The sequence below is a fragment of the Leucoraja erinacea genome, chromosome 31 (genome assembly GCF_028641065.1).
Source record: "Leucoraja erinacea ecotype New England chromosome 31, Leri_hhj_1, whole genome shotgun sequence".
NCBI lineage: Eukaryota > Metazoa > Chordata > Chondrichthyes > Rajiformes > Rajidae > Leucoraja > Leucoraja erinaceus.
In genome coordinates, this window is record NC_073407.1 from 4,893,897 (window position 1) to 4,909,753 (window position 15,857).

General features: G+C 46.7%; 1 protein-coding gene across 3 annotated transcripts in view; it reads right to left on the minus strand.

Moving 5' to 3' along the window:
- The window catches only part of ralgps1 (Ral GEF with PH domain and SH3 binding motif 1), a 679,800-nt gene that overhangs the window by 518,275 nt on the left and 145,668 nt on the right, over positions 1-15,857 (minus strand). For all 3 annotated transcript variants that reach the window (XM_055659791.1, XM_055659790.1, XM_055659792.1), the window contains one exon: positions 3,677-3,795. In XM_055659791.1, the coding sequence (XP_055515766.1) occupies positions 3,677-3,724 (48 nt within the window). In that variant the 5' untranslated portion in view covers positions 3,725-3,795. The remainder of the gene's footprint in view (positions 1-3,676; positions 3,796-15,857) is intronic.

Sequence of the window (15,857 nt, forward strand, 5' to 3'; positions counted from 1 at the left end):
TTCCCAATCGGCCACCATTTAGATAATAGTCTGCTTTCCTGTTTTTGCCACCAAAATGGATAACCTCACATTTATCCACATTATACTGCATCTGCCAAACATTTGCACCACTCACCCAGCCTATCCAAGTCACCCTGCAGTCTCCTAGCATCCTCCTCACAGCTAACACTGCCCCCCAGCTTAGTGTCATCCGCAAACTTGGAGATATTGCCTTCAATTCCCTCATCCAGATCATTAATATATATTGTAAATAGCTGGGGGTCCCAGTACTGAGCCTTGCGGTCCCCCACTAGTCACTGCCTGCCATTGTGAAAAGGACCCGTTTACTCCTACTCTTTGCTTCCTGTTTGCCAGCCAGTTCTCTATCCACATCAATACTGAACCCCCAATGCCTTGTGCTTTAAGTTTGTATACTAATCTCTTATGTGGGACCTTGTCGAAAGCCTTCTGGAAGTCCAGATACACCACATCCACTGGTTCTCCCCTATCCACGCTACTAGTTACATCCTCGAAAAATTCTATAAGATTCGTCAGACATGATTTACCTTTCGTAAATCCATGCTGACTTTGTCCAATGATTTCACCACTTTCCAAATGTGCTGCTATCCCATCTTTAATAACTGACTCTAGCAGTTTTCCCCACTACCGATGTTAGACTAACTGGTCTGTAATTCCCCATTTTCTCTCTCCCTCCCTTCTTAAAAAGTGGGGTTACGTTTGCTACCCGCCAATCTTCAGGAACTACTCCAGAATCTAAAGAGTTTTGAAAGATTATTACTAATGCATCCACTATTTCTGGAGCTACTTCCTTAAGTACTCTGGGATGCAGCCTATCTGGCCCTGCGGATTTATCGGCCTTTAATCCATTCAATTTACCCAACACCACTTCCCGGCTAACCTGGATTTCACTCAATTCCTCCAACTCCTTTGACCCGCGGTCCCCTGCTATTTCCGGCAAATTATTTATGTCTTCCTTAGTGAAGACGGAACCAAAGTAGTTATTCAATTGGTCCGCCATATCCTTGTTCCCCATGATCAACTCACCTGTTTCTGACTGCAAGGGGCCTACATTTGTTTTAACTAATCTCTTTCTTTTCACATATCTAGAAGGCACCAACTAGACAGGATTGTGAAGACTGCCAGCAGGATTATTGGTGCTCCACTCCCTTTCCTGCTGGATATATACAGGAAGAGATGTATCAGCAGAGCCATCTCCATCATCAAAGACCCCTACCACCCATCGCATCACATATTCTCCATCCTGCCATCTGGGAAGAGGTACAGGAGCGTTCGCTGCAAAACCAGCAGGATGCTCCTCAGCTTCTTCCCACAGGCTATAAGACTGATAAACGGACTGTGCCCCTGCCAAAGTATCGCGCACCAACCACCAACCTGGACACACTGCAGCAGAGCCACTGTCGTGCCGCTGCCGATCGGAACGCCTGTTGATGTTTAGTAGAGAGTAGAGCGTTTAATTTGTCATGATATATGTATTTTTATTTCTATTTATTTTTACTGCACACTGAATGGACACTGGTTGAACAACGTTTTTTCGTTTCGTCTGGGTATGTGAGTACTCAGGAAAATGATAATAAAGATATACTTGATACTTGACTTGATACTTGCACACATTTGCATGTTGGTGAGAACATGCTGAGAGAATGGAGCAGCTGGGCTTGTACACTATGGAGTTTAGAAGGATGAGAGGGAATCTCATTGAATCATATAAGATTGTTAAGGGTTTGAACACGCTAGAGGCAGGAAACATGTTCCCGATGTTGGGGGAGTCCAGAACTAGGGGCCACATTTTAAGAATAAGGAGTAAGCCATTTAGAATGCTTTTTCTCACAGTGGTAAGCCTGTGGAATTCTCTACCTCAGAGGGTGGTGGAGGCCGGTTCTCTGGATGCTTTCAAGAGAGAGCTAGATAGGGCTCTTAAAAATAGCGGAGTCAGGGGATATGGGGAGAAGACAGGAACGGGGTACTGATTGGGGATGATCAGCCATGATCACATTGAATGGCGGTGTTGGCTCGAAGGGCCGAATGGCCTACTCCTGCACCTATTGTCTATTGTCTATTGTGTACACTTGGACACTATTGCTACAAGCAAGTCACATTCTCAGAAGATAACTGATTGACTTCTATTCCTGTTCGTAGCCATCTGCCCTTGCAGACAAAATGTAGAAACAAAGAACTGCACACACTGGTTTATATCAAAGATAGATGCAAAAGTGTTGGAGTAACTCGCTGGGTCAAGACAGCTGGAGAAAATGGATGGGTTAAATTGGGCATTGAGACCCTTCTTCAGACTGAATAAGGGTCTAAGGGTCTCGACCCGATACATCACCCATCCTTTTTCTCCAGAGATGCTGCCTGACCCTCCGAGTTACTCCAACGCTTTGCATCTATCTTTGCCCTTGCAGACAAAGTGAGGATTTTTCCTGCCTTCAGCCAATGAGCATCAGAGTCAGTGCTGGCAGCAACAGACTGACTGCCTCACACTTGCTTATGACATGGTTCCTATTTGTTACTTCTAAAATAACTTGGTTAATGGTGCTGTTAAAATATTCGTCACAGGAATGTCACAGAGATGAGCTACATACCATCAACAAGCAGGTCTTGTCTTCAATGCCAAGACATTGTATACTTATAGCAACATAGCCCGAGGCCATTTGGTCCACGGAGTGCATTCTAGCTTCCAGGGATGCAAACCACATGTGGTGTGTGTATGTGTGTGTGTGACATGTGTGACATGTGTGTATGGCATGTGTGTATACCGTGTGTGCGTGTGACGTGTGAGTGACATGTGTGTATGTGTGACGTGTGTGTGACATGTGTATGTGTGTGAGACGTGTGTGATGTGTGACGTGTGTGTGTCAGTGTGTGTGATGTAGTGTGTGTGCGTGATGTAGTGTGTGTGCGTGATGTGTATGTGACGTGGTGTCTGCATGTGTGTGTGTGTGATGTAGTGTGTGTGCGTGATGTGTATGTGACGTGGTGTCTGCATGTGTGTGTGTGTGTGTGTGCGTGTGTGTGTGTGCATGTGCATGTGTGTGTGTGTGTGCATGTGTGTGTGTGTGTGTGTGTGTGTGTGTGAGAGAGTGTGTGTGTGTGTGAGAGAGAGACCTGTGTGCGTGTGAGACGTGTGTGTATGTGTGGATATATGTGTGTGTGTGTGTGTGTATGAGTGTGTGTATGTGTGTGTGAGTGAGTCGTGTGTCTGTGTGTATGTGTGAAACATGTGTATGTGTGTGAGAAGTGTGTGTGTGTGTGTGTGTGTGTGTGTCAGACGTGTGTGTGTATGTGTGTGCGTGCATGTGAGTGCGTGTGTGCATGCATGTAAGTGCGTGTGTGCGTGCATGTGAGTGTGTGTGTGTGAAATGATGTGTGTGTGCGTGTAAGTGCATGTGTGTGTGTGTGATGTGTGTGTGTGACGTGGTGTGTGTGTGTGTATAGGGACATATTACAATAAAACACTCTTGACAATACAGAATAGTTACATGGTGATGGAGTAATAGGTAGAAAAGAGGTTTAGATTAGAACACGTATCGGAGGATGGTCTATCCACCTCTAGTAAAGTGGACACACAATCGCCACTCTCTGGCACCATCTAGTGAGGAGATAAACATGTGACATGGCACCAAGGTGTACTTGCACGTCGACATCCAGTGGTTACCTCAGGTGTGACCTTCAGATTGGCCATCAGGCCATTCCTCTTGTACATTCTGCCGCTGCTTGTCAAGCAGTCCTTAGTTGAGCCTCAGCCAGTGACGACACATAATAGATGGACAATCCCTGTGGAAGAAAAGAGAAACAATGGGTTTAAATAAAGACTCTCAGTAATGTGCCAGGCAGCTGAGGCGTCTCTTCTTGTTTCGGGTCTGGGTGGGTTAGATTACAGGGGTTGGTTTTCCTAGCAGTTTTCAATATTAAATTTGCCTTTCCTCTTTGAGCGGGTTGGTGGTGCACGGATAGAGCTGCAGCCTGGCAACGCCAAACACCTGGGTTCAATCCTGACCTTGGGCGCTGTTTGTGTGTAGGCTTTGCACATTTTCATAAATGCAACCAAATTTGCAAACAAATATTTTTGGCCACGAGACACATATTCAAAGACGTGCACCGTTGAGGTATGAGGTGTGATTGTTGAGTTTGCAATTGACTCAATAATAGATAATGGAGAAAGTTATCCTGGCATACCTGAGAACAGATCAGATGGCAAGTTAGGCAGAGCAGTGGGAGGTGGAATTTAATCTAGACAAGTGTGAGGTAATGCAGTTTGGGAAGTCACTTTCTGGTGGGATACACAGAGTAAAGGGCCTGTCCCACTTGGCCGTTATTTGCACATCACGTAGATGGCGTGCGAAGATTTTGTACATACAAATCACTGCCTATGTCATCACGCGCCATGCGTGCATCACATGCGTGTCACCATGCGTGCATCGTGCGTCGTGACACGTAAATAATTACGCGCGAATGACGGCCAAGTGGGACAGGCCCTTAAATGTCAAGGACCTTTGGTGGAGCGAGATCTCTGCCGCTAGTTGATAGTTCCCTGAAAGTAACGGCATTGGGTGGATAGGTAGGCAGAAAGGCTTTGGATATATTTGCCTTCATAGGTCGAGGCAATGAAAATAAGAGTTGGGACAGGTTGCTGATGGTGGGGGGCATTGGAGGGGAAAAATGCTGGAGGAACTCAGCAGGTCAGGCAGCTTCCCTGGAGAGAATGGACAGATGACATTTTTAATCAGGACTCTTCTTCAATTCTTTGCTATGAAATGGCTGAGAGAAATTTTAGTTGGAACAAGTTTTGTTTTTGTTCAAGGTTTCAGTATCTGCTCTTTGTCTCTTTTTCCTTGTGTTGCTGCAAATTTTTCTCCTTAGGGCCTTCGGACCATTGATGTCGAGAGAGATCTTGGCTGCTAGTTGGTAGTTCCCTGAACACAGAGGCATGGGTGGAAAGGAAGCAACGAAAGTCTTTCGATATGTTCGATAGATGGAGGCATCGAAAATAAGAGTTGGGACAGGTTCCTGATGGATAGTACAATGATTAGACCGCCCTTGCAGCATTGTTCATAGTTCTGGTCACCGCACAACTATCTATTTGTTTCTAATACACCCATCAAAGGCTTTAAAACACTACACGTGTTTCACTATGGAAATGAAAAATAATGGTGTGCAGATGTGCCCTGTGTATGGGTGGCACAGTGGCGCAGCTGGTAAAGATGATGCCTCATGGCGTCAGAGACCCGGGTTTGATCCAGACCTCGGGTGCTGTCTGTGTAGAGTTTGCATGTTTCTCCCTGTGATCGTGTGGTGTTCCGGTTTCCTCCCACATCCCAAAGTTTGTGGTTTTATTGGTCCTCTGTAAATTGCCTTGTGTGTGTGTAGGGAGTGGGTGTGAAAGTGGGATAGCGCAGAACTAGTGTGAACGGGTGATCGATGGTCGGCGTGGAATCGGTGGGGCGAAGATTCTGTTTCAATGTTATGTCTTTAAACCAAAACTAAAACAAAACTGCAAACGCTGGCTGATGCACAAACGGACCCACGGTGCGGGAATAACTCAGTGGGTCGGGCACCATCTCTGGAGAACAGGCGACATTTCTGGACAAGACCCTTCTTCAGACTGATTGCAGAGGGGGGAGAAGTAAGCAGGAAAAGGGGAGAGGCAGGACAAAGCATGGCAGGTAACAACTGGACGTGGGTGAGGGGGGTTTTAATAGACAGTTGGTTTAAATAAAGGCCAGTGATAAGAGCAGGTGCGAGACAGGTTTGGAGAGTTGCAGATTGTGAATCCAGAGGGAGGAGGGGGGCAGATGCTGGAGGAACTCAGCAGGTCAGGCAGCATCTATGGAGAGAATGGACTGAAAGAAAAAAAAAGTTTGGACGAGTTTTTGTTGTTTGTTCGAAGTTTCAGCATCTGCAGTGTCTCTTTGTCTCCTTTTCTCCCTGTTGCTGCAAATTTCTTTCTTTCCCTCCAAACACAAAACTTGTGTGGACTTAAATTTCTTCTTCCAGCTTCCCCACCTTCCTCACGGCCCCTGTGTTACACGGATAGATGTCAGTGTTCCCCTTTAACAGTTTACAATATTCATTAGACTTTCGAGATACAGCGTGGAAACAGTCCGCCAAATCCACGCCGACCATTATCCTACACACCAAGGACAATTCTCCATTTTTACCAAAACCAATTAACCTACAAACCTGTACATCTTTGGTGTGTGGGAGGAAACCAGTGCACCCGGAGAAAACCCACGTGGTCACAGGGAGAACATATATACACCGTATGGACAGCACCCAAGGTCATGGTCAAACCCAGGTCTCTGCCTCTGTAAGGCAGCAACTCTACCGCTGCGCCACCCTGCCACCCAAACACATTCCTGCCCATCTAATGTCCCATATACGTGAGGTACAAAGCAACAATGTATGGTAAATGCCTCCATCCCCTCCAAGGTCTGTCACCGGAGGGCGGCTACATCTTAAGGTTAACAACGTCACATTTTTCCAGACATAACTCCAGATATTTGTATCAACTACAGATGGACAACCTTGACCCTGGGAACAATCTTCATGAAGAGCGTTGCTAATCCTGAGCCAATTTGTTTGATGAAGAACACATTTACAATTTCAACACACACATTAAATTCTTCCCTTCGATAAATTCTCCCTTCTGATGCCACAGTTGTGCATGCTGTAATCTAGCGCTGAACCTGCTGATATCTGGAGCAAATGTGCCCTCTGCAGGAACTCCTCTGCTAATGCAGCTTTCATCTTTCCATCTTCGACATAAGGAACTGCAGGTGCTGGTTTACCAAAAGACACAAAATGACTCAGCGGGTCTGGCAACAAAAAGGCCCTGATCCACTGAGTTCATTCAGTTTAGAGATACAATGTGGAAACAGGCCCTTCGGCCCACCGAGTCTGTACCGACCAGCGATCCACGTACACTAGCTTTATCCTAAACACAAGGGTCTATTTACAGAAGTCAATTAACCTACAAACCTGCACGTCTTTGGAGTGCAGGAGGAAACCGGAGTCCCAGAGAAAACCAACGCAGGTCACGGGAAGAACGTGCAAACTCCGTACAGACAGCATCCGTAGTCAGGATCGAACCCGGGTCTCGGCGCTGTGAGGCAACATCTCTACCGCTGCGCCACCGTGCTGCCCCACATCTACTTGGGGAGATTTTGCCATGGAACAGTAAAATGGAGACACGAGACACTGCAATGCCTCAGGTATTTTAACATTTTTTAATGATCATGATGAATTAAAACAATTAAGATACATGCAGAGAATGCTGGAAATACTCAGCAGGCGAGGCAACATCTGTGGTAGGTTAAACCAAATTGTCCAAACGTGCAGAAAACAAGGAACTGCAGATGAGAGTTTACAAAACAGGCACATAGTGCTGGAGTAACTCAGCAGAACAAGTAGCATCTCTGGAGAATAGGGATTGGCGATGTTTCGGGACGAAACCCTTTTTCGGTGTCTGTTCAACCGGGCACAGTGGCGCAGCTGGTAGAGTTGCTGCCTATCAGCGCGGGGTACCCGGGTTCGATGCTGACTACGGGTGTTGTCTGTACAGAGTTTGTACCTTCTCCCCATGGGTTTTCCCCAGGTGCTCCAGTTTCCTCCCACACTCCACAGATGTACAGATTTGTAGCTTAATTGGCAGTAAATTGATTGTAAATTATCCCTCATGTGTAGGATAGTGCCAATGTACAAAGAATACTTGTTGGCGCGGACTCGATGGGCCATTTTCCGCGTTGTATCTCTAAAGTCTAAAGGGCCTGTCCCGCTTGCATGCGATTGCATGCGTTTGGCACGACCAACCGGAAGCGGAGGTTGCGCGAAGTTCGCTCGTGACAACATTTACGCATATATTGGGGGGTTACTGGCTGCTATTCCATGATCATCATGGAAGAGATGCAGACTACATTGCTGCAACAGCAACAGATACTTCTGTTAGCAGCAGCCCTCATGCTTACAAATCAGCTGGGCAGGAGGCGGGGCGAATGAATTTGGGCGTCGCACTGCGTTGGGCGGTGACGTTATCACGCAATGCCACACGCTAGGCGTACGCCGTCAAGACGCTGCGTACGCCGTCAAGACACTGCGTACGACGTCTGGAGGCTGTGCATGACCGCAATGCTCCTGCGTGCATACGCGAGCCGACAGGCCGTTGGCGCGTGAAGATTTCGGTCACTGCAGGAATTTCAGAGCCCCGCGCGATGTCGGGACCAGCCCCGCACAACTCCATACGCCTCCGCGCTTCTAAGTGGGACCGGCCCAGCATGGCCATGCAGTGCCCGTACGCCTCAAGCAACCACGAGGTCGCGTAATTTGCAAGCCAAGGTCGCCGTAAGTGGGACAGGCCCTTAAAATAAAATCTAAAGTAGAGTAAAGGTGTTGGGATGGATGAGTGGTATGACCAGGTACCCCCATCCAAAGCAGAGAAAGCTCTATTCATCTATCATGTTTCTCTATTAATCTGTCAGTTGACTCTGTTCATTTACTAGCTTCCACTCCTGTAAACAGATTGCCCAGGTACCCAAGATTCCAGAGCATTAGCTTGTCATTTACTGACAATGGAACAGTGAGATTCTTATTTGCAGCAGCTTAACAGGCCTGGACACATGATACTCACAGATAACATATAACAAACAAAAATAATTTGATAAAATCAATAACTCCGTTTAGTGGAAAAGAAACTGAAGTCTTTCGTGCAACCAAAGAAAGGCCATAGCTCATATATTCATTAGTGTTATATGATGTTCAAGAGTTTGACAGTTGTTGGGAAGAAGCTGTCCATTTAGCTTAGTTTAGAGATACAGCATGAGGACAGGCCCTTCAGCTCACCCCAACCAACCATTGCCTGTACACACTGGGGGCAATTTACAAAAGCCAATTGACCTACAGACCCATACGCCCTTGGAGTGTGGAAGGAAACCCACAATGTCACAAGATCAAACCCGGGTCTCTCGTGCTGTGAGGCAGCGACTCTACTGCTGCGCCACCGTGCCTCCCCTGTTCTCGAACTCCATTTCACAGTTGACATTGTAAGCTTACAGGGTCGCCTTCACTCAGCCTGTCGTACGTGAATGTCAGAGTCTGAACATTCTGAGTTCAAATCCCACTCCAGAAGTTCTGATGAGCCTGCTCCCGTGTGTGGTTTGCCGGCTGCTCAGCAGCAGAAAGGAGAGCACTGCAGAGAGTGATCAAAACTGCCCAAAAAGATCATCGGCTTCCCTCTGCCTTCCCTGGAAAACATCTCCAGCTCTCGGTGCCTCCGTGGAGCCAGGAAAATAATCAAAGACCCCTTCCATCCTGGACAGTTCCTGTTCAACCTCCTGCCCTCTGGTAGGCACTACAGGTGTGTCAAAAGCCGGGCAAACAGAATCAAGAACAGTTCCTTTCCCTGGGCGATAGAACCCTAAATTCCTCAACTATTCACACGACATGAGAATTCTGTAATTAATTCCACTATAAAACAGACCACTCAGTTAATATTTCCTCTTTTTTTAAATCCTTTAAAGTATTAACTAAATTTAAAGTGTAATATTCTCCCAGTGCAGAATAACGTAGTGAATGTATTGGATGTGACTTTGTCTTGTTTGGACTTGTTTTGGTTGCACTGACCAGGAGTAGCTCTCCTAATTTCACTGTGTTTCTAAGTGCAATGACAATAAAGGCTTATTATTCAACAGAAACCCAAAGGCTGACATCTCAAGGGCGGGACTGAGGGAGATGCTGTATTTTAACTGTGCCCATTAAGCTGGTCTCACAACTGAATTAAATAATGTATTTAATAATGTGAGTGGTAGAACCTGTGGAGGACTGTTGGGAACATGGGAAGAATAAGAAATGGGATTAAAATTGTAGGATTTACCAATGGGTGGTTAACGATCGACATGAACTTGATGGGTCGAAGGACAACCCATGCTGTATCATTCCAAACAGTTACAACTCCACAACAACCCAAAGTACTTCATTTTAATGCAGGGTTTAGACTAGATTTTAGAGATTTAGCGTTGAAACAGGCCCTTTGGCCCATCAGGTCCGCCCTGTCCAACAAGCACCCCATATACTAGCACCATCCTACACACAAGGGACAATTTGCAATTGTATCCATTTAACCTACAAACCTGTGCATCTTTGGAGTGTGGGAGGAAACTGGAGAGTCCGGGGGAAACTCCATGTGGTCTCAGGGAGAACATACAAAGTCCAAACAGACAGCACCCGCAGTCAGGGTTGAACCTGGGTCTCTGTCGCTGTAAGGAAGGCAGCCGTTTACAGTTAGTCATAGAAACATAGAAAATAGGTGCAGGAGTAGGCCATTCGGCCCTTCGAGCCGGCACCGCCATTCGATATGATCATGGCTGATCATCCCCAATCAGTACCCCGTTCCTGCCTTCTCTCCATACCCCCGTGATCCCTTTAGCCACAAGGGCCACATCTAACTCCCTCTTAAATATAGCCAATGAACTGGCCTCAACTACCTTATGTGGCAGAGAATTCCACAGATTCACCACTTTCTGTGTGAAAAATGTTTTTCTCATCTCGGTCCTAAAAGATTTCCCCTTTATCCTTAAACTGTGACCCCTTGCCCTGGACTTCCCCAACATCGGGAACAATCTTCCTGCATCTAGCCTGTCCAACCCCTTAAGAATTTTGTACGTTTCTATAAGATCCCCCTTCAATTATCAGCCATGAAGGGCCGAATGGCCTACTCCTGCACCTATTTTCTATGTTTCTATGTTTCTATGTTTCTATGTTTCAATCTTCTAAATTCTAGCGAGTACAAGCTTCTTCATATGAAAGTCCTGACATCCCAGGAATCAGTCTGGTGAACCTTCTCTGTGCTCCCTCTATGGCAAGAATGTATTTCCTCAGATTTGGAGACCAAAACTGTACGCAATACTCCAGGTGTGGTCTCACCAAGACCCTGTACAACTGCAGTAGAACCTCCCTGCTCCTATACTCAAATCCTTTTGCTTTGAAAGGGCTAACAGCAACACAAACCTGCATCTCCAGTTCCTTCCTGCACACATTGAATCGGCACGGTGGCGCAGCGGTAGGTTTGCTGCCTTACAGAGCAAAAGGCCCGGGTTCGATCCTGACCACAGGTGCTGACTGCGCAGAGTTTGTACGTTGTCCCTGTGACTGTGTGGATTTCCTCTGGGTTCTCCGGTTTCCTCCCACGTCAAAGACTGACAGGTTTGTAGGTTAATTTGTTTCAGTAATGTTGTAAATTGTCTCTCGTGTGTGTAGGATAGTGCTAGTGTATGGGTGAACGCTGGTCGGCGTGGACTCGGTGGGTCGAAGAGCCTGTTTCCGCGCTGTATCTATAAACTTAAAAATAAACATTGCCAGATTGAATTTGGACTTCTTGTCATTTAAGGGGAAACACAGGTAGAGGAGACTCAGTGCAGTTCCAAAATATGGGATCTGGGAGTATCAATCTATCAAATCAGTTTGGGAACAGCTCCATCCAAGACCCCAAGAAATTACAGCGAATTGTGGACGCAGCCCAGACCATCACATAAACCAACCTCCCTTCCATTGACTCCATTTATACCTCATGCTGCCTCGACAAGGCCAGCAGCATCATCAAGGACAAGTCACACCCCGGCCACTCCCTCTTCTCCCCTCTCCCACCAGGCAAAAGGCATAGAAGTGTGAAAACGCACACCACAAGATTCAGGGACAGTTTCTTCCCAGCTGTGATCTGGCAACTGAATCAGCCTACCACAACCAGAGAGCAGTGCTGAACTACTATCTACCTCTTTGGTGACCCTCGGACTACCCTTGATTGGACTTTGCTGGCTTTACCTTGCACTGAACGTTATTCCCTTCTCAGTATCTGTACACTGTAAACGGCTCGATTGTAATCATGTATTGTCTTCCTGCTGACTGAAGCTTTACACTGTGACAATAAACTAAACTGAACTGAACTGAGACCTTGCTGTGGCCTCGAGAGACGAGCTTGTACCTGTAACTTTGGGCTCAGAGAGAAATGTGCTGCATTAGGGGAAGAAAAGAAAATCTCCTATTTATATCACAGACTGGGTAATCTGGGTGCACAAAAGTTCAGGCAGAATGAAGATAAATATATCAGGTTGCTCTGAAAATAAATACTGGAGCGGACAGATTTGGAATTTTTAATTTAATGTTATTCTTCTCCAAAATTGCCTTGGGAAATGCAGCTTTTTTTGTTGGCAGGTCAACTCCGTAATTACTGAAAAATCCCTCGACTGGGGAATTACAAGTTGCAAACAAATTTCAGTCATAAAACTGCAATGTGGAGCAATAGAAACAATTGGTATTAGGAAAATTACACCATGTGGAAATAAACGTGGTACAGACAGCTGTTGTAGAGGCACATGTCGTCACAATGGCCAAACACAATGGTGTGTAGGAAAGAACTGCAGACGCCGGTTTAAATCGAAGGCAGACACAAAATGCTGGCGTAACTCAGCGGGTGAGGCAGCATCTCTGGAGAGAAGGAATGGGCGACGTTTCGGGTCAAGACCCTTTTTCGGACCGATGTCAGGGCCAGGAGGGGGCGGGACAGAGATAGAATGTAGGCGGAGACAGTAATACTGGAGGGAGAACTGGGAAGGGGATGGAGAGAGAAAGCAAGGGCTGTCTGAAGCTAGAGAAGTCAATGTTTATACCACTGGGGTATGAAGAGACCATTCCCTCCATAACATCTGGGTCAACTCGTCCCATCCCACCCAAACCACCCCCTCCCCAAGTACTTAACCCTGAAACCGCAGGAGGAGCAACACCTGTTCCTTTACCTCCCCCCTCGACTCCATCCAAAGGCCCAAATAGTCTTTCCAGGTGGGGCAGAGGTTCACTTGCACCTCCTCCAACCTCATCTACTGTATCCGCTGTTCCAGGTGTCAACTTCGCTACACCGGCGAGACCAAGCGCAGGCTCGGCGATCGTTACGCTGAACACCTCCGCTCAGTCCGTCTTAACCAACCTGATCTCCTGGTGGCTCAACACTCCAACTCCCCTTCCCATTCCCACACTGACCTTTCTGTCCTGGGCCTCCACCATTGTCAGATGGAGGCCCAGCGCAAATTGGAGGAACAGCACCTCATATTTTGCTTGGGTAGTTTACACCCCAGTGGTATGAACACTGACTTCTCTAACTGCAGATAGCCCTTGCTTTCCCTCTCAATCCCCTAACTCTTCCCAGTTCTCCCACTGGTCTTACTGTCTCAGACTACATTCCCAACATTTGTCCCGCCCCCTCACCTGACATCAATCTGCAGAAGGATCCCGACCCGAATCATGGACCATTCCTTCTCTCCAGAGATGCTGCCTGTCCCGCTGAGTTACTCCAGCATTTTGTGGCAGCTACACAGTGTCGTACACACTCGGGGAATCGTTTATTGATGTTGTTATCTCAACTGTTCTATACTTTATAGACACAGCATGGAAACAAGCCCTTTGGTCCACCAAGTCCGCACCAACCAATGATCACTAGATCTACCCGACAGACTAAGGACAATTTACAGATTTGTAAATTCTGACAACTCTGACCATTAACCTACAAACCTGTACGTCTTTGGAGTGTGGGAGGAAACCAGAGCACCCGGCAAAAACCCACGCGGTCACAGGGAGAAGGTACAAACTCCGTACAGACAGCACCCGTAGTCAGGATAGAACCCAGTGCTGTAAGACCACAACTCTACCGCTGCGCCACCGTGCCATGCCCGGAATGCATCAATAGTCACATGGAACATTTGAGGATTTTTCACTGGGGTTTGTGAGAGGTTGGAACTCACCAGCTAGACCAGAGGTGGATGGAGAATCTTGATGGTGCAATGGATGAGCACCGGATGTACTGTAAACTAAATGGCTACTGACAAAGAGCTTAGGGACCAGTCCGATGAGACCTTGTTATTGTCCAGCATGGACTATATGGACCCAATGATGGACAGCATGGGCTTTATGATCCCAATAATGCCCAGCTTGGACATCAAAGTTCAACATGAGCTATATGGGCCAATAATAGTCAGTGTGCCTGTCTATATCTAACTTTGACCTGGCAAAATATCTCTACATTCTGACACCATTTTTTACTAAAGTTTATTTAGTTTTAGTTTAGTTTTAGGGAAAAGCGTGGAAACAGCCCCTTCGGCCCACTGAATAGGGCCAGTTATCACCCATACACTAGTTTGATTCTGCACACTATAGACATTTGTTTTACAGAAGCCAAGTGACCTGCAAATCCTCACATCTTTGGAGTGTGGGAGGAATCTGGGGCACCCGGAGAAAACCCATGCGGTCACAGGGTGAATGTGCAAACTCCGTACAGACAGCACCCGTAGTCAGGATCGAACCAGGGTTTCTGGAGCTGTGAAGCAGCAACTCTACCGCCGAGTCACTGTGCCGCTCGTTGTTTATCGTTGATTATGGACACATGGAGTGTCCTGAAATCATACAGCGCGAATACCAATCATACAGCCCTTCAGCCCAACTCGTAAGTGTCGACCAAAAACAGTCCCATTTGCCCGTGTTTGACCCATAGCCCTGTAAACCTTTCCTATCCAATCCCTATCCATCCCATGATAGTGCCATTGTCTTTTCCCTAAATGCACCACTTGATGCTTTGAATTGGGTACAGCTGCTGCCAAGCAGGGTTCGTGAAGCACTGGTACAGCTATAATAAAACAGCTCAACTACTAATTACTTATGTACAAGTAATTCGGACCATTCTATTAAAAACGTTGCTTTTCTAAAACATCGCCTTTGATTAGAGGGTTTAATTTAAGACAAGACGGCTAAACACAGGGTTCAAGCTCCTGGATATTTCAGCACATTCATCCGTTTATTAAATGGGTTTATAATGGTGAACAACTTATGCTGACACTCGATTGCCTCCCACAAGAGTCTAATCAATCCTGATTTTCTCTCTCCAGCGACTCTGTTTGACCTTCGAACATGCAAGGAGCTGGATAACTCCTTCAGTTAGTTTAGTTCTTTAGTTTTCATTTATTTTGGTTTTAGAGATAGTGTGGGAACAGGCCCATCCGGCCCATCGACTCCAAGCCAACCAGCGATCACCCCGTACACGATCACTATCTTGCACACGAGAGACAATTTACTCATTTTTTAGCGTAGCCAATTGCAGCTACAAACCTGCACGCCTTTGGAATATGGGAGGAAACCAGGGGACCTGGAGAAAACCCACGTGGTCACAGGAAGATCGTACAAACTCCTACACATAAATTGTTCATCATTTATAAATAGCGCGTACAAAATGGTTGGCAGACCAGGAAACTGCTACCTTTCAAATGTGTTATAATCATAAATAGCAAACAGAAATTATGCAGTTTAATGTTTTGTTTAACTTAATTCAGAGATAGAGCGTGGAAGCAGGCCCTTCGGCCCATCGAGTGCATGCCGACCAGTGGTTCCCATACACTAGCATTATCCAACACACACTGGGGACAATTTACTATTTTTTTTAACAGAAACCAATTAACCTACAGACCTGTACATCTTTGGATTGTGGGAGGAAACCGGAGCACCCGGAGAAAACCCACGCTGTCATGGGGAGAACGTACAAACTACATACAGACAGCACCCGTAGTCGGGATCGATTCCGGGTCTCTGGCGCTGTAAGTCAGCAACTCCACCGCTGCGCCACCGTGCCGCCCAAATTGTCATGACCAGGGTGATCGCTGGTCGGCGTGGACTCGGTGGGCTGAAGGGCCTGTTTCTACGCTGCATGTCTGAACTAAACTGCACTAAACGGTGCTGCCAGCAACCCGCATGTGAAAAAAAAACACACTGCTCAGCACCTCCCCCCATTATGGCAAACTATATCGATGACTTTG